This window comes from Schistocerca nitens, chromosome 11 (assembly GCF_023898315.1).
Source record: "Schistocerca nitens isolate TAMUIC-IGC-003100 chromosome 11, iqSchNite1.1, whole genome shotgun sequence".
Classification (NCBI taxonomy): Eukaryota; Metazoa; Arthropoda; class Insecta; order Orthoptera; family Acrididae; genus Schistocerca; species Schistocerca nitens.
Genome location: NC_064624.1, coordinates 58,336,368 through 58,363,726, shown reverse-complemented (window position 1 = coordinate 58,363,726; position 27,359 = coordinate 58,336,368). Strand labels below are relative to the sequence as shown.

The 27,359-nt window shown below is 40.6% G+C and overlaps 1 protein-coding gene across 1 annotated transcript in view; it reads left to right on the top strand.

The window, feature by feature from the left end:
• The window catches only part of LOC126212992 (protein RCC2), an 87,717-nt gene that overhangs the window by 2,399 nt on the left and 57,959 nt on the right, over window positions 1-27,359 (top strand). Inside the window, exons 2-4 of the mRNA XM_049940534.1 lie at window positions 8,836-9,106; window positions 18,970-19,101; window positions 22,404-22,492. Of these exons, the coding sequence (XP_049796491.1) occupies window positions 8,836-9,106; window positions 18,970-19,101; window positions 22,404-22,492 (492 nt within the window). The remainder of the gene's footprint in view (window positions 1-8,835; window positions 9,107-18,969; window positions 19,102-22,403; window positions 22,493-27,359) is intronic.

Below are 27,359 nucleotides of genomic sequence, written 5' to 3'. Positions count from 1 at the left end.
ACACCTGTTAGCACCTGCTTTCTTTGAAATTGTATTTATTACATTCTCCCTGAAGCCTGAAGGTATTTGGCCTCTGTCATATTTTGCTCACCAGGTGAAATAATTTTGTCATTGGCTCTCCCAAAAATCTCAATAATTCTAAGGGAATGTCACTCACTTCAGAGGCCTCGTTTCCACTTAAGTCTTTCTTTGCTTCCTCTTCTCTATCTATAATATTTAATTGAATGAAATTTTATTGTCATTTAGCTATTACAGCAATTGACAAAGTCAAGTTACATATATACAAATTATATAGCACGCATACATGGGTTGAAAATCAATATGTCACTATTGGTTTTCCATAAAATACAATATTTAAAATGAAATAATATGAAAACATTGCATCATAAATTACTCAGTTAAAGAAATTATGCTGCACTCTGCAAACCGGTACCACTATGATATTTTACAGTCATAAAATTCCTGAAGTGATTAGCAAGGATTTGCAGCTAACCAACTGAGTAATTTGTCTTTAAATAATGGAGCTTCTACCCATTCCAGTTTTCTTATTCATTATCAGGCCTATTCTTGCCTTACTTAGTATCTATTTACTTTTGTGTTGATAACCTTATATTCATCTAATAAGTCCTATGCCTTCTACCAGTACACTTCATTCATTTTCAATATATGTGACTTCAACCTGTCCATTTCATTTTTAAGCTCTATAACCTACCTACCTGGGATCTAAGATCCCACACTCTTGAGAGATTCGAGCCAACACCGAGGCTTAACCAGCAGTTATTCTTACCGCAAACCGTATGCATCTGGAATAGGAAATGGGGGAGGTGACAATAGTACACAGAATACCCCCACCCCATGGCATTTTAAGGTGGCTTGCGAGATATAGGTGTAGAACTGTAGAATGCCAATTTTGTTTTTCCTGATTTATTTTCTGATAAATCACAACCAGTTACAGATTTCTGAAAGACCATTAATAAGTTGTTAAATATGAGTCTCAACATATACCTTGTTTTATTATGTAGGGTGGCAAGGGCATGCTTGAATTATGACATTTGTTGAAAACTCAGTACAACCTAGAGTCTTTTAGAGCACAAATTAGTTTTATTCTATGGGGAACATCTGCACAAAATTTGCCTCAGATTGGCAGTGCTGACGAGGAGTCCAGCAGCGCACAGTGTCGCCTCTCCTCCTGCACCACAAAATGATGATAATGATGACAAGAAGGAAGTTTATCTGAGTTTCTCTTGTCATGTAAATGTGTTCAAATAACTTACGGGAATGCAACCAGTTAACGTCATCGACAACTGCCGACTGATAGGTTAGTGCTCTGTCGTTATCGAGGCAAAATGCTCTTCAAGGGAATCCAAAACATAGGGGTTTCAGAGCAACCTAAAAGCACCCTAATCTTAGATACAATTCAGAAAACACATTGCATGTCATGTTTCTGCAAAATATGACCAATCTTCTGAGTAGTAAAGAGTAGAGCAGTCAGTGGTTTTTATTGCATATCTAGAGTAGTCACTGTGTAGCTATCCTCAATGCAGGAAATGTAAGTTAAAACATTAAAAACAAGTCCCAATTAGACTAATCATGCCAGACACTGCATTCGCACTCTTTCAAGTAGTAAAGGGGACAGTAATTGGTTGCAGTGATGTTTATTGCATATCTAGATTGCAGTCACTGTGCATCCATTTACTACTAGATATGAATACAGCTGCTGGGCACAAGTTTCCTCTATGGAATCAAACGTGATCTTGTTGGAAATGTTCCCTGCATAAGGCAAAAAGGCCATAGACTCATTCGAAGTACTCGTTCACACACTTTAAAACTCAATGTAATATCAGAGTAGTTCAAATTTATTGTCTCTGATTGACATAAGAAATATGCTGTGTTCTTAATGTAATGCTTGTACTAATCAATTAGTGGGCTTAACAGAGTAGCTCAGTGTTTTGCTACATGATATATCATAGCACCAGTGTTTCCCACAAGCAGATGAAAAGGAATCCTTGACTTCTGAATTTTTGGAAGGTCGTGTAACCTATGTGCAACAGCAAAATAAATATTAACTCTCAATACCCTCCTGTGACGGGGAACTTTTCTTCAGGGGACTGTTAGTCTTCCACTAGACACTTTTTGTGGAGTCAGTACTGATCCCGTGATACAGTGTATCAGACAGTAAACACTGCTTTACATTCACTAAGAGCTGATCTGGCGGCAGTTGTTCTGGACGAGCACGATTACATTAAAAATATGTAGTGATTACTATCTGATTCAGGGTATTACAGGATCAGTGCTGACCCCACAAAAAATGTTGAGAGAGAGACTAACAGCCTCCTGAAGAAAAGTTCATTGTCAAAGGAGACTATGAAGAGTATTAATATTTATTGTGCTGTTTCACCTAGATTATATGGCCTTCCAAAGATCCACAGAGAAGGGATTCCTTTTCATCCAGTTGTGAAGTAACATTGGTGCTCTGACATATCGGGTAACAAAATGCCTTGCTACTCCATTGAGCCCACTAGTTGGTCAGTGTGGACATTAAATTCAGAACTCGACAAATTTTTGTGTGTCCATTAGAGGGTACACATTTGAATGACTGATATTCTATTATGTTATAAAGGGGTCTCTCTCTTCACTCGTGTTCCTCTGTCTGATTCATTACAGTTCATTAAGGTCAAGTTTGGGTGTGAATTAACAAACTAGTTTTGGCGAGTGTACACTTCTGCTTACTCTTTATTCAGTGTCAAGTACTGCGAACTGAAGTGGGAATTGCGATGGGAAGCCCGTTGTCATTGTAAATCGAGGAACGTGCCTTAGTTAATCACTTTGAAATTTCCGTGTTTTCAAAAAAAATTTAGGTTGCTCGACCTCACAGCAGCGAGAATACAAAGACTTTTTAGGACAGCTGAATTCGAGCCACCTGAATATTTGTTTCACGACGGAGGTGGAAAGGATGGCCGCTGTCCCCTCCTCGATGTGTTGTTCGGGGGGGAAGGTTGATGGTATGTTGGGACATTCTGTGTATAAGGAACCTAATCACACTATCTTGTATCTACAAGGTGATAGTTGTCACTATTTGGCTCAGTGTGATAGGGTGCTTTGTACCTCGGTTCACAAGGTCCACATCATTTCAGAGCCCTGAGAGTTCAGCAGCTGTGTTGTCCCATCCTGATGTCACCTTTTGGCAGAATGGGTGTAGTGAAAGACGGGTAGCATGTCATTGCGCTATCTACCTACTGTGAGCAGGGTGAGTGGTGACAGTACCGAGTTGGCACAGTCTACACCGATTTTGCCTTATGCGGGGAACATTTCCAACACGATCGATCTTATCGGGTTTGATCCCGTAAAGAAACAGTTGTGCCCAGTGACTGCCTTCATTTCCAATAGTAAATGGCCACACAGTGACCGCAATATAGATATGCGATAAACATAACTGCAACTGTACCCTTTACTGCTTGGAAGATTGGTTGTATTTTGTGGAAATACAATGTGCAATGTTTTTCCAACCTCCATCTAAGATTAGGGTCCTTTCAGGTTCTGTTAAGAAAGTCTCAGTTTGCGTAAGGCGGGTGTCTATCTCACTCCTTGCAGTTGTAGTATATCAGGGCGGCAGTTCTTCTGGAGACGTGGAATTCTCAGCGAACTACATAAAAATCAATGAAATCTCAGTGAATTTCATAAAATCTCTGGGAATTCTGTATCTTTAACCTAGCATTGAAATGTAATTTAAATGAGTTTTATAAATTACATATTTCAAAATACCTAATTTTTCAAATGCATTAATTATATGATTATTATTCCATACAATTTATCAAACTCTAAAACTGCTTTTCTGGGTATATATCGGCTGAGAGGAAAGAAAAGTCAATATTGTGGTATCCCACTCACCTATTGTCCCACTCACCATTAATTTATCAGCATCTTCTGACATCATCTTCCTCCTCCCACCTGGAACTCTCAGGGGTCTTCCTCTCCCCCCCCCCCCTCCCCTCCCACTCCCTCAAGTATGAGCAGCCATCCTGGTCATATTGTTCAGACTATCAGGACGGTGCAGGATTGGTGCGCTGAGCTTAGGTGTCGCACACGCTTACAACAGTCGAACAAATCTGCAATTGCAGTACATATTCTTTGCACCTTGCATAACATGCAATTAGGGTAGTGTTGTAAGCAAGCAGTTGAATTTAGTAAGTAACCTTGTACATAGAGATGGAGGTTTCTGCTTTAATTCTGCATGGAATGCTGCTGTCTTTGTTAAAAAATAGAGGGACAGAGTTAATGTTACCTCATCTATTGTTCGGTAATTGTCACTATCAATAACTTCTTATGTTGGTCAGCTTTGGTTGTGGTGGCGTGAGAGAGAGAGAGAGAGAGAGAGAGAGAGAGAGAGAGAGAGAGAGAGAGAGAGAGAGAATGTGTTTATGGAATTGTTCTGCAAAACAAAGTTTTGAATTGCATACCACAGTGCTTACTTCCTGCAATTTTTTGCCTCGAGAATGACAGCATGGTCACATGTCGAAATACTGGTGGTTGTTGGTGGCGTTACCCAGCTGAATTCCCGTAGTTAACTCAAAGAAGTTTATCACTCAGTACATTTTTGTTGTTCATCCAGCCAAACTTCAGCATCAGGTGTCATGTTTTAGTTTATTACGTATGCAGACAATATCTATGTATAACACTAAATGTACCTGCAAAATTATATCATTGTGCAATTCACAGTTCAGCAGATATGTCATAAACATTGAGATGCATGAAGAATATTGCTTAAAACAGAGTGGAAATTACCCACCTTAAATCCACTACCTGTGTGATAATGATAGCACTTAACAACAAACTGTAAACATAATCTGAAATCGTTTTCTAAACTTACTCTTAAGAGTTGGATATGTTAACACTGCATGACAACAGCCACAAAAACCACATAGCATTGCTTTGCCTGATAGTAGTTGGATCTTCACTTGTATTGGTAGTGCCGAATTCACCCTGCTCGGTTTGTTTCTTTTCTCGGTTATAGTATTATAAGGGGTGATCAAAAAATTTCCATTCAAATGGTGTACAGTCCCAGAATCAGTATGCCAATGGGGTAAAATCACTGTGGGCATTGAGTACACTGAGTCAGAGATACCCATCTGGTAAAACACTGTGTCCTGCTGCGCGAAGAAGTCCGTTACTAACTGTCGTATGTCCTCATCCAAGAGGAATCTTCGACCCTTTGAGGCCTTTTCTTAAGGGACCTGACGTGTGACGATCCCACGGAGAGAGATTTGGATTATAGGGAGCACGCCAGAGTGTCTAGCGTACGAGTCGGTACAACTGTGGCCGACCTTCTAGATCGATCGGCGTCTCGGGTCGTATCACAACCGACACGGAACTGAGTGCACCGCTCGATGACAGTGGTTCCCGACAAACGTGCTTCCCCACATATGTAACTCATTTTCTGATTGATGTCTGTCAGTTTTATGTCCTTCAGCAACCGAGAAAATAACAGCGTGTCAGCCCTGTTTGGACACCTTTGGGATTAACATTGCCACAGTTAGTGTCTGTATTTATCGTGTGTGGGTCAGAAAGACACAAACCCCACACTACTAGTCCCTCGACTGTGTGTCGATGCTTATATACCCACATTGGAATCTCTCTCTGTTGCATATACACTGCAACGATGCCCTCGAATGGAAACTTTTTGATCTCCCCTTATATGTTCGGCACTTGTTTACGGTTAATACAGAGCTAAAGCAGTCGTCGGGACAGGCTGGATACAGTGGCAAAAGTTTACTGCTGCCTCAGTTTGGTGGACTTTCAGATGTGTGTGAACAGTCTGCGAATCTGGTGGACAGTGATTTTCGACACATCGTGGGAGATGTTGGAGGCTGATCGGCGATTCATTTTTAAGTTTTCCACCGTCGCCTCGATCGTGATACGGTGCTATTGTAGCAATTCCTGCTTCTTCACAGACGTGGTCAGCCAATTTGTTTTTATCATTCAGATGCATTTGACCACACTGGAAGTGTCTACACTGCACCACTTTGTCACACAGTGGTGTGCTGTGGCTGTACACGTCCACCGACTGAGAATAGATTGTTGCAGCATTTTTTCCATTTCAAATACAGAAAATGAAATACTGCGAGATACTCTGATATAGCGATGAGTGGCGCCGTGTTGTTTTGGGTTCTCTAATGGGATGCCGCAGTATGGTTTGGGGTTTTAAGTCTGTACTGGGATGGCAGACCTGTTCCTGCAGACAGACAAATACTGTTAAGTGACTTATTTTTTTCACTACGGTAATCAAAATTCTTCATACTTAATCCTTAACAGAATCGTGGGTCATTTTGGACCCACCAACAACAATAAAACCGTCTAACAATGGAAATGTGTGGAGTTTCTGTTTTGCGACAGTGTAATCTCAGTATATTGTGAGGTGCACCAGGGGTCGGGAGCTCTTTGCTTGAAATTTACTAGAAGTGGAGGTAAGTGCCATCGTCGGGTCCAATTTGACCCGCGATTCCAGATACGGGATTTTTGAAGTCAGAGTATACCGATTTATTTTGTGGTGTTTCAGGCACTTTATTGCCACAGTGCAGCAGGGCCTCACTGAAAAAGAAATCTGTGAACTATTATTAGACAAAAATTATTCAGACACATAATCTTTAAGTGGTTTTCAACCTTGTGGTGAAGAGAACATAAGTGACGATGAAAATACACAACAAGAAATTTCTTCTGATTCAAATAATTCATCATCTGATGATTTAGTAGAGAGAAATAGCTGGCTGTCAAGTAGTGCATATTTTCCTGGCAAAAATCGATTCAAGTGGTCTACTCATCCACCGAGAAATAGCTGGCTGTCAAGTAGTGCATATTTTCCTGGCAAAAATCGATTCAAGTGGTCTACTCATCCACCAGCTAGGTCCAGAGTCAACAACCATATCGTCATCACTTACCTGCCTGGTCTCATTGGTACAGCTCGTGAAAAACGGAACATGTCACCAATTGAATCGTGGCAGTTGCTGACATCAGATGAAATGATCGCAATTATTTGCACTCACACTAATCAGAAAATAACAGAATATTCAGAAAAGTATAAAACTAATGCTGCTTACACTAACCATGTGAGTATTATGGAAATGAAAGCATTTTTTGGGTTGTTGCTATTATCAGGTGTATTCAGATCTGGCCATGAGGAGATACAACGTTTATGGGCAACTGATGGAACTGGCAGAGATATATTCATAATAATGATGTCGGTAAAGCGATTTATGTTCCTGTTGTCTGCTTTGAGATTTGATGATGTGAATTCTAGGGAAGAAAGAATTACTAATGGTCGCGCTGGTCTCATCTCAGAAATATTTGGAAATTTCATTCAGAACTGTCAGAAAAACTATAGCTGCTCAGAATATTTGACAGTTGATGAAATGCTTTTCCCTTATAGAGGGAAATGTTTTTTTCAGGGTTTATATGAAATCGAAGCCTGCTGAATATGGCGTCAAGACTGTGTGCCTTTGTGACGCTAAAACGCACTATTTATACAATGCTTTTATCCATACGGCCAAAGCAATCACTAATAAAACAAGCCAACTCTCAGTTCCAACACAGAATGTACTGCTGCTTGCAGAACCTTTATTTGGAACAATCAGAAATATAACTGCTGATAACTGGTTCTCTTCTGTGGAGTTGGTTGACCAACTGATTAAAAATGGTTTGACCTATGTTGGAACGATGCATAAAAATAAAAGGGAAATACCACCAGAATTTTTAGCCAATTAACGACGGGTAGTAGGATCTATGTTATTTGGTTTTGCGAAGGATAAAACATTGGCATTGTCCCAAAAAAGAATCGAAGTGTAATGGTAATCTCAATAATGGAAAACCTGAGATAATTGAATTTTACAACAGAACAAAGGGTGGTGTTGATAAATTAGATCAGAAACGCGCCAATTATCCAGTCTCTAGAAGAACTCAACGATTGCCCTGTGTCTTTTCCAGCAATATTGAATATTGCGAGTGCAAATGGATTCGTATTATGGAAGGCATCAAATAGTGGAAAATGTATGAAACGTAATCATTACATAAAAGAAATTGGACTGAATTTGATAAGGCCATTTATCACAGGAAGGAAGACGGAGTATTCTTCATTTTCAGTAGATTTGAAGAGTAGAATTGATAATTTTCTAGGGGCAACTGATGAACCACAAAATGACCTACGACTAGAAAATTCACCTTGCAATCAAAGTGTCTCACGAAAACGAGGAAGATGTTGTTTATGTGGTCCTAAAACTGACAGCAAACAATCACAAAAATGTGACATATGTCTTAAATTCATCTGTAAACGACATGCAGAAAAAAAAGTGTTGTGTACCAAGTGCCATTCTTAGTTCAGGTACTGATATAGATAACATTTGGACACTTCCATGTTTCGTTGTCATTATTTTTGTTTCTGAGTGATGGCATAAAGAATCCCTATTTATGTTAAGGGGAAGTTATGAGAAACGCCGTGCTATATCTAGGTATTTTAATCTAAGCCTTTTTTGTAATCGTGTAGCATTCCAAAGCAAGGTATATGAGACGTAGGACTTAAAGATTAAAAAATAATACTATGAAAAAGTTTTGCTCAATAAAAGTTGATTTATGTTTGAAACAAAACTTATTTTAATACAATCATTACATATTTACATACGAATTATATCTTTTATGGGGATTATGTTGAATTTTTATTCGAGGGTCCATTTGGACCCGCGATTGCAGTTACGTTTGTCAAAATATCGATTCCGGTTAAGGGTTAATTAATATTTGACCCCGTGTAGGAGGCACAGACTTTACTTTCAGGTCTGGCACACATGTTTACAGGTCGAAGCACCGATACCTCCACAGACGGACGTGCCGCCGGTGCGTCGAGAAGGCGGTACCTTCCTAATTGCCGGCTGCACAAACTGGGACCTGACCGGTCGCAAGACGGCCCCGAAGAATGCGGGCAAAGTGGGTCCGGCCTCGGGTCGCAACCTGTGGTCGCCACACAGATTCGCTCCACTGGCGGGAGTCCGTGTCAAGCTGGTGGCTTCCGGCTGCAATGCTGCCCACAATATCATCGTCACAGAAGAGGGTCAGGCACTCGCTTTGGGTAAGCCAGATTTGAAGGTTCGTGTTTATTTCCCACACGTGATGCTCTCGGTGAGCTTCTCACTGGAGAGACTGCCCTCCAAATGTTGTTACAGCTCGACACACGTGATAGCTCTGTTTGTCTCATTTTTTGTAGCAATGGGCAAATTGGAGGTGCTAAGTTGACACTCAATTAAAGACTAGTACTTTAGTTACTAAGGGAAAGTTTAAGTTACGTGCACTAACAAAAGTGGAACACCGCAGAGAAATTTGGATATTAGAGTAGTTGTTATTGGAGGAAAAAGTTCGTACATAGTATTTCCTCCTCCTCCTCTTCTCCTTCCGTGTGGAATCTATTCTGGAAAAGTGTAGTCAACCAGAGACCGGGATGGTGCGAGAGAACAGATGTGCTGTACGGGGAAGGAACTTTGATTTTATGATAATGTATAGACAAATCTTTATTTTGACTAACTTTAATCCGTGTGCCTATCTACAACTTTTAGTAACTTGTTGTCAGATGTAGCTCTTTTAGCAAACTTTTCTTCAAAGGAAATAATGTTGTTAGAGCCCTTAGGATTAACAGTTCACTCCCAACTCCAATAAGACATCTACAGACAACTCGAGTTTGTTAACCAAAACCTGGTGCTGGATTCTTGTTTGTTTGGAGTGGTTACCAATATAAAAATCAATCCTCAGTTATTACTTAATATAAGATCATTACACGAAGTATTTATTTGGTTAGATTATATTCTACAAATGTAATATCCGTAGTTAGGCCTTCTGGCCACTGTAGAGCTGTGAGATGTGTACACCTGTTTGTCACTGCACACACAGTATCTTGCTTGACATTGAGAGATCTTCAAGACGCTCTCCCAGCAGTAGCTGTTGTAATATAAAATAGTCCCACAATTGATTACTCAAAATAACTATGATGTGATTGTTTCAACCCATAATCAGTTATATGTATGATGTTGCATTCCCTATGTAATTTGTGCGTGAAAATTTGTACCTTCGTAACTGCTAGGTTCTGCACTGCTCGTACCCTTAGATCCTGGTTTCACAATAAAGTTTAAGCACTCGAGGTCTTTGGAATGGAGAAATGAAAAATTAACTTCAATTGTTTTGCCATCTTTTACGTTATGGACTACCGGTGTCCTGAAATGTCAGCTCTTGCCTTGTTTTTCATAATAGTGTTACACTAGGCTCCATTTCAGTGACACTACAATGGTGACCACGTGGCAGTTGGAATATACTTTGTGATTCGTATTAATGTTTGAAAAACTGAAGTGATGTAGAAGACACTGAGACAAGTAATTTAATATAAGACACAGGGGGTCACAAGTGTTGTGAAGTACCCAAAAAATGGATGAGAAATACGGAACTTGTGACTGTCACCAGATGATGTACCTCACGTCATGTGCAGTGGTTGGGCTAGGGTATGAAGGGATGATTGAGCAATACAATACCTGCATTCAAGAAAATGGTGCAAACTTCTAACATTTTTTGGAAATGTAAGCTGTTGTATACATAGACGTTACTAAATTATTGTCCTTGATGTACCTGAGTAAAAACTGTTCTTATTTCTTTCCTTTTGTCCCTTCTTGTTTTACTTACAGACATTATTTAGTAAGGAAAACACAGGTCATTTACTGCTAATAATGCAGTTCTGAAGCTTGTATTCTTTTACTTGTGACCTGATAACTGTGCGTTTTTGTTGTACTGTACTGTGCAGTGAACCAGCGTGGACTGTGAAACTGGTAAATAAATAATAAATCTCTTCTCATTGTAAACGGGTAATTATCTAACATAGTGAAAAAAAAATACTGTCTACAAGACTCGAACCCTGAGCTCCACACACTAAAGTCACCCACGTGGACCTAGAGCCCCACCGAAACGAATACTCGATTCGAGTCGGAATAAAGAGGTTTGACAGAATAGTAGGCGTTCGCCGCATGTGCGGCGAGGTGCATCATCTGATGACATCACACGTTCAACATATGTCATCCACTTTTTGTGTATTTCCCGGCATTTGCGACTCCGTGTGTATTATATTAAATTACGTGACTCAGCATCGTGTAAATCGCTTCAGAGGTTTTTAAAGATTAATAAGAGTCACAGTGTATAAACTGTGTGGTGTGTTCACTACATTGATAGCATCCCTCTCTGTCTCCATTTCAGACAAAACAAATGTACTGTCTCCCAAAAGAAGTTAAGCGTGCAGCAGAGGAGGAGAAAATGAAATGAAACTTCATCGGTGGAAAGAGTACACGATGTTAATTCGAGGATTACAAAATAGTCAAATTTAGGAAGAATTTGGCAGTATGGGCCTTGTTATCAAATGACTTTTCTCCTCTGGCCAGGATGCATCCAATGATTGTTCAGAAGGGTTTCATAGTCATCGTATCCTCTCCAGGATCAAGATGGTTCACAACTGTTGTAACTGGTCCTTAATATTCCTGATACTGGCACTGTTATGTCGGGTATGGATCTGAGAATCTTTCATGTTGAGAAATGAAGAGGTGGTACCTGTTTTAATTGATAAAAAGCTTTCTACAATCAAGGTTGCATAGGTATTTGTTTATTTTCAACAACCAATTCCAACAGACTTTGCTATCATCTTAAGTTCCTCAAAATTTTTGTTACAAAACATGTTCATTGTGAGTGGGAACCTCATGCCAAGTTGTCATGTTAGTGGATAAAATATGGCACATTATAAAAATCATTGTCAGAAAAAAAAACATTTACACTCAAAAAGCATCTTGTGCACATGGCCATGTCCATATATGTAGTACCCACAGATGGCTATTACGTCATAAAAATCACAAAATACAATAAAATGCATGCTATCACATCTGTTAACATGTTCCATTCATTGATGATTCACCTTAGACAGTGTATCATACACATGAAGGTACTGTTTACATTTTACTAATCATATGCTACTCTAAAGTGTTATAGATTGCAGTGACATTCTTCCAAAGCATGTGGTGAACACGTGTACGAACGTGTTTGGCAGCACATCTTACTAAGGTAGATTATGATGAGTGAGGAAAAAAAATTTCTTTCTGCGCATGTTGACTAATAAAGTATAGGAATAAAACTGCTTTCGAACCAAGTAACGTCTCGAGGTTAAAGACATTTTTCACGAGCTGTTGCAGTTTTTCTGATCAGGTGACACCACAAGGTATGCATTTCACCTATTTATCCATAATTAATAATATGCAGCACACTGACACTACCACAATAATGGCCGTATCCTTTAACTTTCCTTAAATTATTCTGGAAGTAAATTATTATAGATGGATGAAATTTTTAGTTATTTTGTGACATTACTTATGTTCACAAATACTCGCGTTATATAGGTTAAATACTGTCTATAATGAAAGATGTATTAAGACCAACTTTGTTTTGCTTTATTTTAACAATACACACAAAATGGTGAGATGACAGTGGTTCTTCACAACACAAAAACATGAATGTATTTAGTGTTGGTGAAAGTGCTGTGTGCTAAAATCTAACACGTATGTGGAAGAATAGAAAGAATGGCGTAAACAACTAAAAACCTGACCACTAAAGATGCATTAGCAGCGTGTATGAGACCCAGGAGATCTGGGAAAAACCCAGGAATTTTTGCATCTGGGAAAAACCCAGGAATTTTTGCATCAGGGAAAAACACAGGAATTTTATAGAATTCCAGGAATTTTATAGAATTCCAGGAATTTTATAGAATTCCAGGAATCTGGTTAAATTTTTGTAATTTTGACTGGTAAGAAACAATACAATAACAAAGGATAGTACTGTATCCCACTCCTGTAGAATAATACTGCAGCAGTAAAACACGAATGAGAGAGAGAGAGAGAGAGAGAGAGAGAGAGAGAGAGAGAGAGAAGAAAGAAAAAAAGAAAACTTAAGTTGCAAAGCAAATGCGCCATATACAGCAACAAAACACAGTAATAATACAAGTGTCTTCCAACAGCAAAATGTGTCAAAGGATTGGGAAGATTACGCAATTACATTAGATTCATTTGAGCAGTTGTGAATGGGCTCATGTGCACGCGCAGTGGAGTCGCGCACGAGTAGTACCTTCTTCCACTTCTGGCTACAGATGTGTTGCTGTTGGCTGTGTAAGCAGTCGCAGCATGCAGCTAGATGCTACTGGGACCGTCACTATCTAGTATTGCCGCGGTTCGAAAATATTGTCGATCCGGGGCTGATGCGTAGAGCAGTCAGATTTGTAGTGGGGAGGTGGATAGTCTCAATGTGCCCCGTGTTTAATAAGTTTAACGATTTTGCTGTTTCCTCTTTGTTTATTGCTTTCATGTCAAATGAAAACAAAACGGATTCCTGTGGTTGGGAGCTTTGAAGTGAATTAAAATAGGTTCACATAATTACAGAAGGGTAACATATATCATTATTTTCAGAATTTATTTTGTTTCCATCTTTCTGACAGTCGAGCATTAATCGCCTTGCAGAACAATAGAGTTATTTTTGTCAGTTTGCTAAAGAAATTTGGCTTTTATTAATCTTTTCCGTTGAGGCAATCAGTGTATTTGAAGCAAAGTGTTTAATGTGCACGTTTTCATCTTCTAGCACTTATGGCATTGTGCCATAATAAAGAACCAAACATGAGAATACAGTACTGGTACTACATCCGAATCTGGACATACGAATCTGCACTTTAAGCCGAATTGTGCATTTTAGTACGGTTCACGAAATTCCGATGCTCTTGGAGTATCCTCTGACGTCTTGTTTCTTTTATAACATAATGTAAGGTCTTTTAATGTTTTACATGTAGGAGCACACAGGTTTCCTGCATCATCGTAGCTGCGCAAGCGTGGTGACGCCTGTTATCTGGTGCTCTCTGGCAACTGCTGAAACAAACCTATTTCTAACGGGTCACGGGAAAATATTGCAAATGATAGTTGGAAAACTGTTACTTTCAAAGTAACTTTCCTTTAATGGAAGATTAACTGTGTGCAAGAATGTATGATCAATTTCTTAAGTCAGACATTGTTTGACTCCCATTTAAAAATCAACTCTTTGAGGACGATTGTTTAGAATAATTTCTAGCCCAGAATATCAAACATTTATGTCATTATTAAAAAATTTTCTGGCATATTTATGTGAAGTATCTGAAAGCGTAACAAGTGCAAAAAAGATCAACATTATATGTGAAAGCTTCTCTTGCAGCTTATTAATCTTCATTTTATTTGAAAGCTTTGCTTTTGTTGTAATAACACTATGTATATTAATTTAAACCATTAACTTTTCCGATTTGTGTGTACGCGCTACTTAACAGTGATTTTACTGTTGGCTGACTACATCACGTGTTCTATGCTCTGAATATCTGCTGTCATTGGCTGGCGAGATCATGTGACACGAGCCAGGACTGGCTTACAAAAGAGCATCCCAATCTCGATTTCAATGCTTCAGAAAGTAACATGCGGTGTTTAGTGGAACTCACATTTATACTTTCGTCATACAAAAGTATGCAGCATACATGTTACTACACATCAAAGATCATTCCAAAATGCGAAATAAAACTGTAACCATTCGACGGATTGATAAGTTTTACAGTTCCGAGGAGGAGTATTCTGTCACTTAACACGGAAAAAGTGTATTTTCACCCGGGAGAAAGTGTATTTTTAAATGGGAAATCCGATAAATTTTTGTTTTCTTGTCCTTGTATACACGCTGATTAAAATAAAGTGAAACGTGTTTGTCTTAATAAAACTTCCATTACAGTTGAAAAATACTGTATTTAAGCTATACAACTTGTATATCAGCAATTGTGGAAAAAATAGACTGAAAAACAAAGAATAAAATATATATCAAAAATACTACGTACATAGCATTAGCCGCTAAGGATATCTGAAATACAGCATTTAAAGGCCTAAATCGGGCTTCTTTTAGTTTTCCAGACACCTCTCCGTATGTGTTTGTCATCACTGGCAGCCTCTTCTCAAAATTGGCAGTTGTGGAAAACCTGTGCATGTACACTGACTACCTTTATATCCACGCCTCGAGCCCATCAGCCAAAGACTCTGGTCCGTAATCCGTGACCTCTTTCTCTTCTTGAGAAAGCCTGAGAAAGAGGTTGAGAATGTGCCATTGATAGAGCAGCCAAGAAAACTGCTTACACTGTTCAGCCAGAACATTATGACCCTGTATCTAATAGCTTGTGTGTCCACCTTTGGCAAGGACAACAGCGGTGACAGGTGACATGTGGTGTGGAAGCAGTGAGGTCTCCATTGATTATTGGAGGGAATTAACACACACACACACACACACGTCACTTAATTCCTGTAAATTCCAGGGTGCAGGCCAATGAGCTCTGATGCTATGTTCAATCATATCTCAGCTTTGTTCGATTGGGTTCAGATATGGCGAGTTGTCACGGTGCCTTGCACGGGCTCCACTGGACCCGTGGATTCCCGTGTGAAAGTTTCCCAGAGCATAATGGAGCTGCTGCCAGCTTATCTGTGTCTCACAGTACAGGTATCTAGGAGCTGTTCCCCTGGAAGATGACAGATTCGTGCACTCCCATTGGCACAATGGAGAAGCTATCGGGATTTGTCAGACCGTGCAATGCTTTGCAAATGTGCCGACATCCGGTGCCCATTTCAGTCGTAGTTGCCGATGTCGTGGTGATATCGTCGGCACGTGCGTGGGTTGTTAACTGCAGAGGCTGATTGTCACGAGTGTTCCGTGCACTGTGTGTCCAGAAGCACTTGTACTCTGCCCAGCACTCAAGTCTGATGTTAGTTCCGCCAGAGTTGGCCACCTGTCCTGTTTTACCAGTCTGCCTAGCCTACGACTTCCAACATTTGTACGAGGGGTGGCCTCCGACCCCACGACATCTGCACGTGGTTTCGCCACGTGTCGAACACACTCACCACTGCACTCCTCGAACACGCAATAAGTTGTGCAGTTTCTGAAATGCTCGTGCTGAGCCCCTGGGCAATCCCAGTCTGCCCTCGGTCAAACTCGGATAGATTGTCTGCCTTCGCAATTCTACATAGGGGCAGCACGCTTTCTGATGCTATGTGCACTGTGCGTTTGTCTAACTAGCAGTCATTTCTCGCCAGGTGACGCTGCTATCGCCCGGACTGGTTTATATCGATAGTAGGCCAGTGGTCGTAATGTTCTGGCTGACCAGTGTAACTACCTAATGCTGGCCTAGTGTCTGGAAAAATCACTAAACTCCTACAGAATCACTGACAAGTGTAAAAAATCTTCTTTGTAATGTTAAAAACTATTCAGACCTCCAAATGCTGCGTCTGTACTGCATTCCACGTGAATGTTACATGTTTTATGTTAGACAAACTATTAGAACAGTTGAGGAGAGATGCCAGGAGCATCAGTGATACACCCGAGTTAGACGACGACAAATTAGCTGTTGCCAAACCCTGCTTCGACTATAATTATGGAGTGAAATATGATTAGACCCGTATAATGGTGCAGATGCCTAGTTTCTACGACACCTTGACGAGGTACTGTTGAAATAAAAATGTCAGAAATGTTAATAAACGGGGATGGAGGCTTGAATTTGAACAAAACCTTGTGTCTGGCACTCGGTTTATTAAGAGCTTGCCGGCCAATGGGTCCGGCAAAGCTGCAAAATGCTGAGGAGAATTTACATTTCAGGGAATATTAGTATGGGCTCTGAAAAACAAATGGATATCAAAGAGCATAATGGGCATTGGGACTCTCATTCGGTTATACACTGAAGAGCCAAAGAAACTGGTGCACTTACCTAATATCGTGTAGGACCCCCACGAATATGTAAAAGTACCGCAGGACAATGTGGTATGCACTCAGACTAATGTCTGGGGTAGTGCCGGAGGGAATTGACACCACAAATCCCGCAGGGCCATCCGTAAATCTGTAAGAGTGTCCCGGAGCCGCTCCGTGGCAATTCTGGAGGTGTGTGGTGTCGTATTGTCCTGCTGCAATTGCCAGAGTCTGTCGGAATGCACAATGGATGTGAATGGATGCAGGTGATCAGACAGGATGCTTACATCAGTCATATCTAGATGGATCGAGTGCCCCGTATCACTCCAACTGCACATGCCCTACCCCATTACAGAGCCTCCACCAGCTTGAACAGTCCCCTGCTGACATGCAGGGTCCAGGAATTCGTGAGGTTGTCTCCATTACTGTGCACGTCCATCCTCTCGATACAATTTGAAGAGTGACTCGTCTGGCCAGGCAATACGTTTCCAGGTGTCGACAGTCCAATGTTGGTGTCGACAGGCCCAGGTGAGGTGTAAAACTTCGTGTCGTGCAGTCATCGAGGGTACACGAGTGGGCCTTCGGCTCCGAAAGCCCTTAACAGTGATTCGTCGAATGGTTCACGTGCTGACACTTGTCGATGGCCCGGCATTGAAATATACAGCAGTTTGCCGAAGGGTTGCACTTCTGTCACATTGAACGATTCTCTTCAGTCATCGTCGGGTCCCATTCTCGCAGGATCTTTTTCTGGCCACAGCGATGTCGGAGATTTAAGTTTTACCGGATTCCCGATATTCACGGTATACTCGTGAAATGGTCGTACAGGAAAATCTCCACTTCATTGCTACCTTGTAGATGCTGTGTCCTATCGCTCTTGTGCCGACTGTAACACCACATTCAAACTCGCTTAAAACTTGCTAACCTGAAATTGTAGCAGCAGTAACCGATGTAACAATTGCGCCATACACTCGTTGTCTCGTATAGATGTTGCCGAACGCAGTGCCGCATTCTGCCTGTTTACGTATCTCTGTATTTGAATACGCGTGCCTGTACTAGTGTCTTTGACAGTAGTTCAGAGGGGTTGTAGTGCAGGCGGTGATTACACACGAACAGCAAAGCTCACAGCGTGTGATGAAAACTGGGTCGGTCATCAAAATATTGCACATAAAATGGAAATGCCAACTCTGCTGTGTACTCAGAAGTTCACCATTAATCGAACATACTGGGACAATTGCAGAACAATTGTTTGTAAGCCCCGTGTGTGAACCTCTCTTATTTTATGTACAATCTTTTCTTGTGAGATACACACACAAGGAAGCAATGAATTGGTTGACTGATCTGAAAACATCCTTAGGATTCCTCCAGTGAATCACAGTCTTGCATCTGCCTTACCTGCGATTATTTTTACGTGGTAATTTCGTTTAAATTTCTCTGCATGTGTATTCCTAGATGTTTTATCGATGTAACTGCTTCCAGTGATTGCTCTGCAATTGTGTAATCGTACAAAGGTGGGTCTTTCTGCCTCTGCATTATATGCTAAATTTGTTTATGTAGAATGTCAAATTCCAATCTGTACACCAAGTGTCAATACTCCGCAGGTCTTCTGCTTTTCACCAAAGTTTTCTACCATCGTAACTTCTCTGCTTCGATTACTGTGTCATTTATATATATTGTGGAAAGTAATCATCCTACAACACTCCCTTAGGGTACAAGCGAAGTTACTTTTACGTCTGAAGATTTTTCTCTATTCGGAATGACATGCTGCAGTTGGTTTTTCACCCCGTTTTGATTCTGGTGGAGGAGATTTTCAATCTTCAGATTTTGGAGTTGGCAGCTGACAGTGAAAGTTGGTTTCACAGGTTCTAAGTTCGGATTCTTATGATAGTAATTGAAACGTGTCAGTGTTATAATAATTTAAAGAAACCATTCAGCATTGTATGTAGTATTGCAAACAAAATTCTCTTAAGTGGTTAAAATACTGAGTGTTTCAGTAACATAGACAGTATTGCAATAAAAGTTCACTTGAGTGGCTGAAGTACAGAGAGCAGATATTTCCTGCTCTACAGCTGACCACTAATTTGTTGCATCGTAAACGCTAAAGGAAAAATTCACTTACGCATCTGATTTTTGGCTCCGCTCTCTTTCCGACAGGTCGAAACGAGAAGGGGCAACTGGGCCTCGGGGATACGGTGAGGCGCGATATACCGACACCCATCGAAGCTGTGAAGAACCTGAATGTGGTCGGTGCAGCGTGTGGGCGGAACCATACTCTGCTGCTGACAGGTAAGCTGAGTGAGTCTGCTACATTGTGTGTGTGTGTGTGTGTGTGTGTGTGTGTGTGTGTGTGTGTGCGTGCGTGCGTGCGTGCGTGCGTGCGCGTGCGCCCTATCTGCCAGATGAGTAACTATGGTAGTTACCATATTTACTTGAATCTAAGCTGCACCTGAAAAATGAGATTTGAAATCGAGGAAAAAAATTTTACCGAATCTAAGCCGCTCCTGAAATTTCAGACTCGAAATTCAAGGTGAGAGAAAAGTTTTAGGCTGCCCCTCCAAATCATAACAAAGTTGGTCCATTGTAACGTGAAACACAATTGAGGTCGAACGGATGAAGATACAGCTACAGTAGTTTGGTTCGAGTCGTAAGCTTAAAAGTTAAGCTGTACCAAGTAGCCATTGCAATGTGTCAGGCGCTCCGTCCGTATTTATACGGGTACCCTTCCTTTTCCACGTGCTTCGTCTGGTTTGAATCGATTGCTTATTTTGCTTTTATCTGGTAAGTGCCGTTCTCTTTGTTATAGGGGTTTATGTCACTCTAAGCTCACAATGCATTATTGTACTGCATCATGCATTGTTTGTCACAGTCTGATAATGAGTGTTTACGACCTGTCGCTGCTCGCGGCATGGCTTGCTTTCGTGCGAGCTACTGTAGCTTACATTTAAAAAAAAAAAAGAAAGAGAGAGAGAGAGAGAGAGGAATTGTCTCATAAGCGAAACAATGGCAGGAGACTGCTATTTGTTGTTACTTACACTGCTGCTTTCTTTGATAATGAGCAACAAGAACCAAATAATAGACTGCGTATGATAGATGATGTTCTGAACGAGAGTTTAGTGAAAATTTTTCTCCGTTTGAAAATCTTTGCAGATGCCTCTTTAGTACATTACATTCTGCACAGAAATTAATCATCTTAAGTTTAAAAATCTATTCAGTTGCCGTGCGTCATTTCTGACTGTACCACTATTCGGCATAAGAATAATACGAATATAAATATGACACAATATGTATATTCTTCCGCATTTTCTGTTCTCTCACTCTACTTTCGTAGTTTATTAGGCAGACAGGATTTAAATGAGATAGCAGCAAACACAAAAGAATCGTGGCAGAATGTTTACATTCTTCCTTTTCTTTTATTTACTGACGCTGAGGTTTTGGCACCAGTATTTATCTTTGTTCCTGCAAGCCATACCTGTGTAGTGCTACTATATTCGACGGCAGAAGTTAGTTGTGGCGACACCCACCAACATTTTTCAGAACTTCCGCTTACTTTGCACTCGATTCTAAGCCGCAGGCAATATTTTGGATTACGAAAACTGGAAAAAAAGTGCGGCTGATTCGAGTAAATACGGTACACATTTCACCAGGCAGCCACGCCCAGGGGCTGTCTTCAGTATTCTTCGTATTTGTAGGATTTGAAGGTCAGTGTCCGTACATCATTTTCCGAAAGGAGTACTATGCAATTATCAAAAAAACTTCAAAATGTCGTCTTTGTGGATTATATTATTTCCGAGCAGCCACATTGAAAAGCTCGTTCCTTTTCAGTGCTCCTTATTCAGGCCTGGTCAGTACTGGTGCAGTACTTCTCCAGTTTTGCAGAGAACCGACCGTTCTCGTATGCGGGGTGTTATTACAATAGGATCGTCACTCCCGATGGCGACCACTGCCGGCTCCCCCACTCCCCGTCCTGTCTCTCTGCATCTAGTGGAACAGCACAGTCAGATGTGGCGCTGCCGTTTTCAAAGTGTTTGCTTATCTTGTATCCGAGTCGTGATGTGGGAACCGGACCGGTATTTGCCTAGGTCGATGTGGAAAAGCACTTAAAAACTGAAATGTGGGCTGACCGCCCGTCATTAATCCACGAGGCAGCTTCCATCTGAGGCTAGCACACCTCCCCATATGCCAGAACTGGACACTTAAACAGACCCAGCTATTCAGATGTGTGAATGGAAATGCTAGTTAATAAATATTGAATCATAAAAGTAATGTTATTTTATTATTATTATTTTCATTATTATTTTTCAGTGGCATTAAAATGGAAGTAGATAGTCATAGTAAATTAAAATTTGGTACAAAGTGCAAAATGTGAAACAGAAAATATTTTTTTGTTTCTAGATACTGAACAGTACTATTGCTGTATATATGTTTTATGTTACAATAAGGCATTTTTTATGCAGACATCAAAAGGTTGTGTTTTTATTCCAAAAGTGTGATTCATCTTGCACAGGTTGCCATTTGAGCTCATTTGAAGAGACTGCCGTAAAGGGTGCTTACTACCTTTTAAAAGATCCTGTGTGACATAGTTTGTATATTTTGCTATATTGCGTTTTGCACAGACTCACTGTGTTTGTACCTGTAGTTAAAGGTTGCTACGTATAATTTAGATTTTCTTGTGTCTGATAGGGAAAGTGTGTAAAGCCTAAAAATAACTTGCAGGGAAAATAGAATTTTAAACTTGGAGAGATATGGCAAATATTACAATGCTATTCAGGTTCAGTTTCTTGCAATATTTAATTTTTATTTTGTTGAACATGAAACATGCACAACACAGTTTGGTCTTAAGACACTTTACACAACAAGAATGGGTATACACTGTTGTTTCAGACAGCCACATTAATGTGAAATAATACTCCAGTTTTATTTTATTTCTGTACTAAGCTTGTGTGTATAAAAATACCAAAATTTTGTGGTGAAGCTGACACTTGCCAAAGTACTTAATGTGCAAATTGTTTATGTTTAGTGAAGATTGTCAGTAGTTTGCGCAATAATACGTTTCACATATATTAAAAATGGGGAAAAAAACAGAAGTTGCAGATTGTAATTTTAAAACTGTTAATTTCTAAATTTAATGCTAAATTTTTTTAAATATCTTGCTGCTAAATATCTCAACAGCTGTCCTAAAATAAGTAATAGTTACTACAATTTGACATTTTCATATGATACTTTTATGTAAATTATATTTCTTGGCATATTTTTTGTCTTTTATTGTTATTGTTCTTGTTTACCAAACAGTTCAGGAGACTCCATTTGTCGTCTCGGCCTTTACGAGTAAACGAAAGACAGCACAGGCGTGTTTCGTAAACCCGACCGTGACGTCCATTTCTGGAACCTTGCATTTATGTGCAGTGCAACAGTTAATGTTTGCAGACTTTTTTTTATATTCTCGTTTCAGTTGCACTTTTTTAACCAATCAGTAAAGCATTTGTGCATTCAGCTGTCGGTTCACCTGGAAGGGGTGGAACTGCCGCGAATGGGTTGACGGAGTGAGCGACTGCCGGGCACGGAGGTAAAGGTGGTGACGTTGTTTGCAGATACGGGTGCCGTGTTTGCAGCTGGTGACAACAAGCTGGGCCAGTGCGGCGTGGGCAACCAGCACCCTGTCATCGCCACGGCCACTGTGGTGAGTAGGCAGCCTGTTATTTCTGTTTCATCGTCAGCAGTGCAGCTGCAGGTGTGCTAGCTGTAAGGAATCTTGCCTCCTCAGAACTTTTGTACTTCAGTGGAAATGTTTGATTATTTCACATCTGAAGCATATATTTGATCACCAAAACACTATTTTTGTGATAATATAATTTTATTTCTCGTATTGATCCATTTAACAACAGTGATCTTAAACTGTGAAAATAGTAACCGCGGTTGTTAACTTAAAGGGTCAAAAACCACTTTACAGTGAAACGTTTAGTATGCTTCAGTTTTCAGGTAAACAAAATATCTATTTTAGTTTCTCTAATTTTGTTATCGATAATTCAGTCGACAATTATACAAAGACAGGAAGCTGATAGTTTTTATGTTTTCAAAGTTGGCAACCTTAATTATTAGGTGCATAAATCTTTATATAAATAATTATTTCCAGAAAAATTGTGCAAATTATACCCAAAAAGTAATTCCAATTAAGACAGTCATAATAAAATTCTTTTGAACTACATCCTGTTCTAGAAGGATCTGGAGTACTTATAGAAATGACAATATTATGAGGAGGATAGATTGCTACTCACTACATAGCAGAGATGTTGAGTCTCAGACAGGCACAACAAAAAGACTACCAGAGACAGTAGTCGTCTGTTTGTGAGCTGCGTTGGTATGAACGTGTGTATGTTTGTTTCTGAAGAAGGCCTCCTGGCCGAAAGCTTATGTGCTTAGTAGCCTTTTCGTTGTGCCTGTGTGTGGCTGAGTACCTTATCTCTGCCATAAGGTGAGTAGCAGTCTATCCTTTTCATAATAGTGTCATTATTCCATCCTCGATTTTCCATACTTACAGAAATTTTAGATGCCAAATGCGCCATAATACGAGTAGTTCCAGTTGTTGAGACCGATCAGATTGTGTGTGGTGTGTGGAAATGTTGCACAATGCATTTACTTAACAAGTGGTGTTGTAGAAACTGTCAAGGATTTATGAATAAATAGTGATGTCAAAAAGCAGTACTATTCCAGCAACTTTGACTGAAAGAAAAAACTTTAGACCTATTAATTGGAAAGCATAAACAATGAGACAGCCATAGCAAGATAAGTAACAGTTATCTGGTAATATATCATCTCTGTCCCTATGAAATTATACGAATGTTCACCACAATAGAATAATTAGCTCAACGTAAGATATTTACTTTCTGTACATCTACGAACAGTTTGATAACAAGGGATATGTAACATTATAAGGGTAGTTGCAGTGTGGAATGACTGTTTGGTGCCCGTGCTACAATTGTAACAGTAATGTGACAGTCTGTTTTGTGAGGAGTGGTTTTTTTTAATGCGCTGCAAGGGTGAGACTTCAATTTATAATGTGTAAATGCAACACAGTGAAAATTTCCGCTGCCTCTGGTAATTTGTTTCAGATTTCTGATAGCAGTAAAGTCCAGTTCAGCAGTACTGCTCAAGATCACTTAGTGCAATGTGATCAGTCGGTCAACAAATATAATGCATTTTTGGTGCACTCATCATTAGATATTGAAATACGTCAGTGTTCAGATGAATAAAAAAACTCTCTAAGGCAGACATAAAACCGGTAGGCCACACAGCTGGGCTTAAAGTAGCAGTGAACTAACTAAAAAAGAATAGGTAAAAATAACATTAAAAAACGTATAGTTACATGTTTATAAGAGATGCTGGAAGTGGTGGCCATTGAATCGAGACTCGTTGCCATCGTGTGAAGTTGTTGCCGGCAACAGGCTGTAATTCTGCTGGTGTGGTATTGTTAATTTTTCAAGCAATGTATTGTCTATTGTGCGAGGGCTGTCAGCATACACTTTCCTTTTGTAGTGTGCCCCATAAATAAGAAACATACCGTGTTAAGTCCTGGTCTTCAGGGAACACATTGAAATGAAATGAAATGTGTGGCTAGGGCCTCCCGTCGGGTAGACCGGTTGCCTGTGCAAGTCTTTTGAGTTGACGCCACTTCGGTGACTTGCGCTTCAATGGGGGAGGGGGGCAGGGGGGGGGGGATGATGATGACGACACAACACCCAGTCACTGAGCAGAGAAAATCTCCAACCCAGTTGGGAATCGAACCCGGGCCCCTTGGCATGACAGTCCGTCACACTGACCACTCAGCAATCGAGGCGGACAGGCAACACATTGGTGATGTGGGATGTGCTTTAGTTGGATGTGTGAGCAGTTGCTCCATCTTCGTGGAATACTGTGTACAACTTCTCTGCATCTGGTAATTGTAATAGAAAGAGTCAAACATCTCTCGATATCTGGCTCTGTCTAAGGTGTAATTGCAAAAATATGGGGCCAACAATGCACTTGTCAGACAGCGCATGCCAAATACCTGTCTGCTGTAAGTGCAGAATATGTGAATTGAAGTTTGTGACATAACAAATGAAACCAGGCCTCATCTGACATGAAGTAAAGCAAGGGCTCCAATTGACAGTTAGCAATAGTTGTTAACTGCAAGTTACTATACTGAACTCTAGTCTCCTGATCCTCAATTTCAACTCTTGTACCACTCTCACACTATACCGAGGCGAGTGAAACTTTGCACTTGATGTATGCGTTTCAGGTTAACAGTGTAACACGTTACAGCACAGTGTAACATGTTAATGAGTGAATCGCGAGGCACCAGGCGTGTGGCACAAACTGATCTCAGTGCAGTAATCGCTTCCGGTTGTGACATCGAAGCTCACGCGTTGCCGGCTTTGTTTTGCGCATCTGTGTGCTTGCGTTGTTCTGTGCTTTAGAAAATACTGATATGTGAAAAATGCTACGGAAAAAGTTTGTTCATCTAGTGACAATCGGTTGTATCGAGGAGTGCCGCTAAACAGCCAAAAACTGGAATTACTGCGGAGAAGTTGAGAGTTTTACGAGCGGGAGAAAGAATACGTAAGCATTTATGGACAGCCTTCGGTTCCTGCCGAACGCACATCAAAAACTCTTGGACTTAGTGCAGGAGCAGTAGTAAGGGAGTGTTACTGTAAAAGTTGAGCGATGAAGACACTAGCTGTAATGATTCCTGGAAAGAAGAAAAAAAGGAGCCTCACTCCACCACCGACATAGATTCGACCACCCTGCATTACAGCGGTGGAATGTTGTGTGTTTTGGAGGACGGGAACCTCGGCTTCACTGCTTATACTGCGAGGGAACACCTCAGCCTCGAGGTGTGCTACGAGCTGATGTGGTGAATGGCTGTTGAGGTGTAACAGTCTCTAGCAGATGACCTCTGGGGCACCTGCTGCCTCATATAAGGCTTGCTCAGGCATGCAGGGCTCTGCCTGGGTTGTCGGTTGTTTCCCTAACATCTCGTGGGATCCCTGTGGGACAGTCTTATCAAATTACTACTACTAACGGGATGGGTGTACTGTCAGGTAGTACGTATACCCACTTCTCAGAGAGAGCTCTGTTCGTCAGTCCTCCCAAAAATAAATCTCAGAATCGTGGCATTAAAATGCTGTAACACTCTCATTGTAATCGAGAAAGAAGAGGGAACCTTTGAGAAGGTCTCTCCTGTCTATATTCACAAGGCATCGGAAGGTTTTGCTGCGGCCCTAAGAAAAGTAATGGAACACTTATAGCTGAAACTGCTAACTCAAACAGAGTATCCGACCTTTCGGGATGTAAGGCCTCAGGTGACTACCCAGTCGAGGCAGAGTTTCGTAACACCCTCAACTTTAGTAAGGGCACAGTTACGTGAAGAATGGAAAAATATGGGCATAACAAAGGTGCAGAACTATATGAGGAGAGTCGATGTAAATTGGAAAAAATCAGCAACATTTATTCTAAGATTTAGTAGTCCAGAATTACCTGAGCATTGCTCAGTAGCTCACATTTATGAGATGTAATGGAAGTCCTTGTCATCTGCTATGTGCATAGAGGCCGTTGCAGGATAGCTACCCTAACTTGACATAATGTGAACTCTCAAGTGTAATGTTTCACCGGAGCAGGTATACAGGGTGGTCCACTGGTAGTGACCGGGCCAAATATCTCACGAAATAAAACTACAAAGAACGAAACTCGTCTAGCTTCAAGGGGGAAACCAGATGGCGCTATGGTTGGCCTGCTAGATGGTGCTGCCATAGGTCACAAACAGATATCAGCCGCGTTTTTTAAAATAGGACCCCCCCCCCCCATTTTTATTACATATTCGTGTAGTACGTAAAGATATATGAATGTTTTAGTTGGACCACTTTTTTCGCTTTGTGATAGATGGCGCTGTAATAGCCACAAACGTATAAGTACGTGGTATCACGTAACATTCTGCCAGTGTGGACGGTATTTGCTTCGTGATACATTACCCGTGTTAAAATGGACCGTTTACCAATTGCAGAAAAGGTGGATATCGTGTTTGTATGGCTATTGTGATCAAAATGCCCAACGGGCGTGTGCCATGTATGCTGCTCTGTATCCTGGATGACATCATCCAAGTGTCTGGACCGTTCGCTGGATAGTTACATTATTTAAGGAAGCAGGAAGTGTTCAACCACATGTGAAACTTCAACCACGACCTGCAACAAATGATGATGCCCAAGTAGGTGTTTAAGCTGCTGTCGCGGCTAATCCGCTCGTCAGTAGCAGACAAATTGTGCGAGAATCGTGAATCTCAAAACCGTCGGTGTTGAGAATGCTACATCAACATCGATTGCAGTTGTACCATATTTCTATGAACCAGGAATTGCATGACGACGACTTTGAACATCTTGTACAGTTCTGCCACTGGGCACGAGAGAAATTACAGGACGATGACAGATTTTTTGCACGCATTCTATTTAGTGATGAAGCGTCATTCACCAACAGCGGTAACAGAAACCGGCATAATATACACTATTGGGCAACGGAAA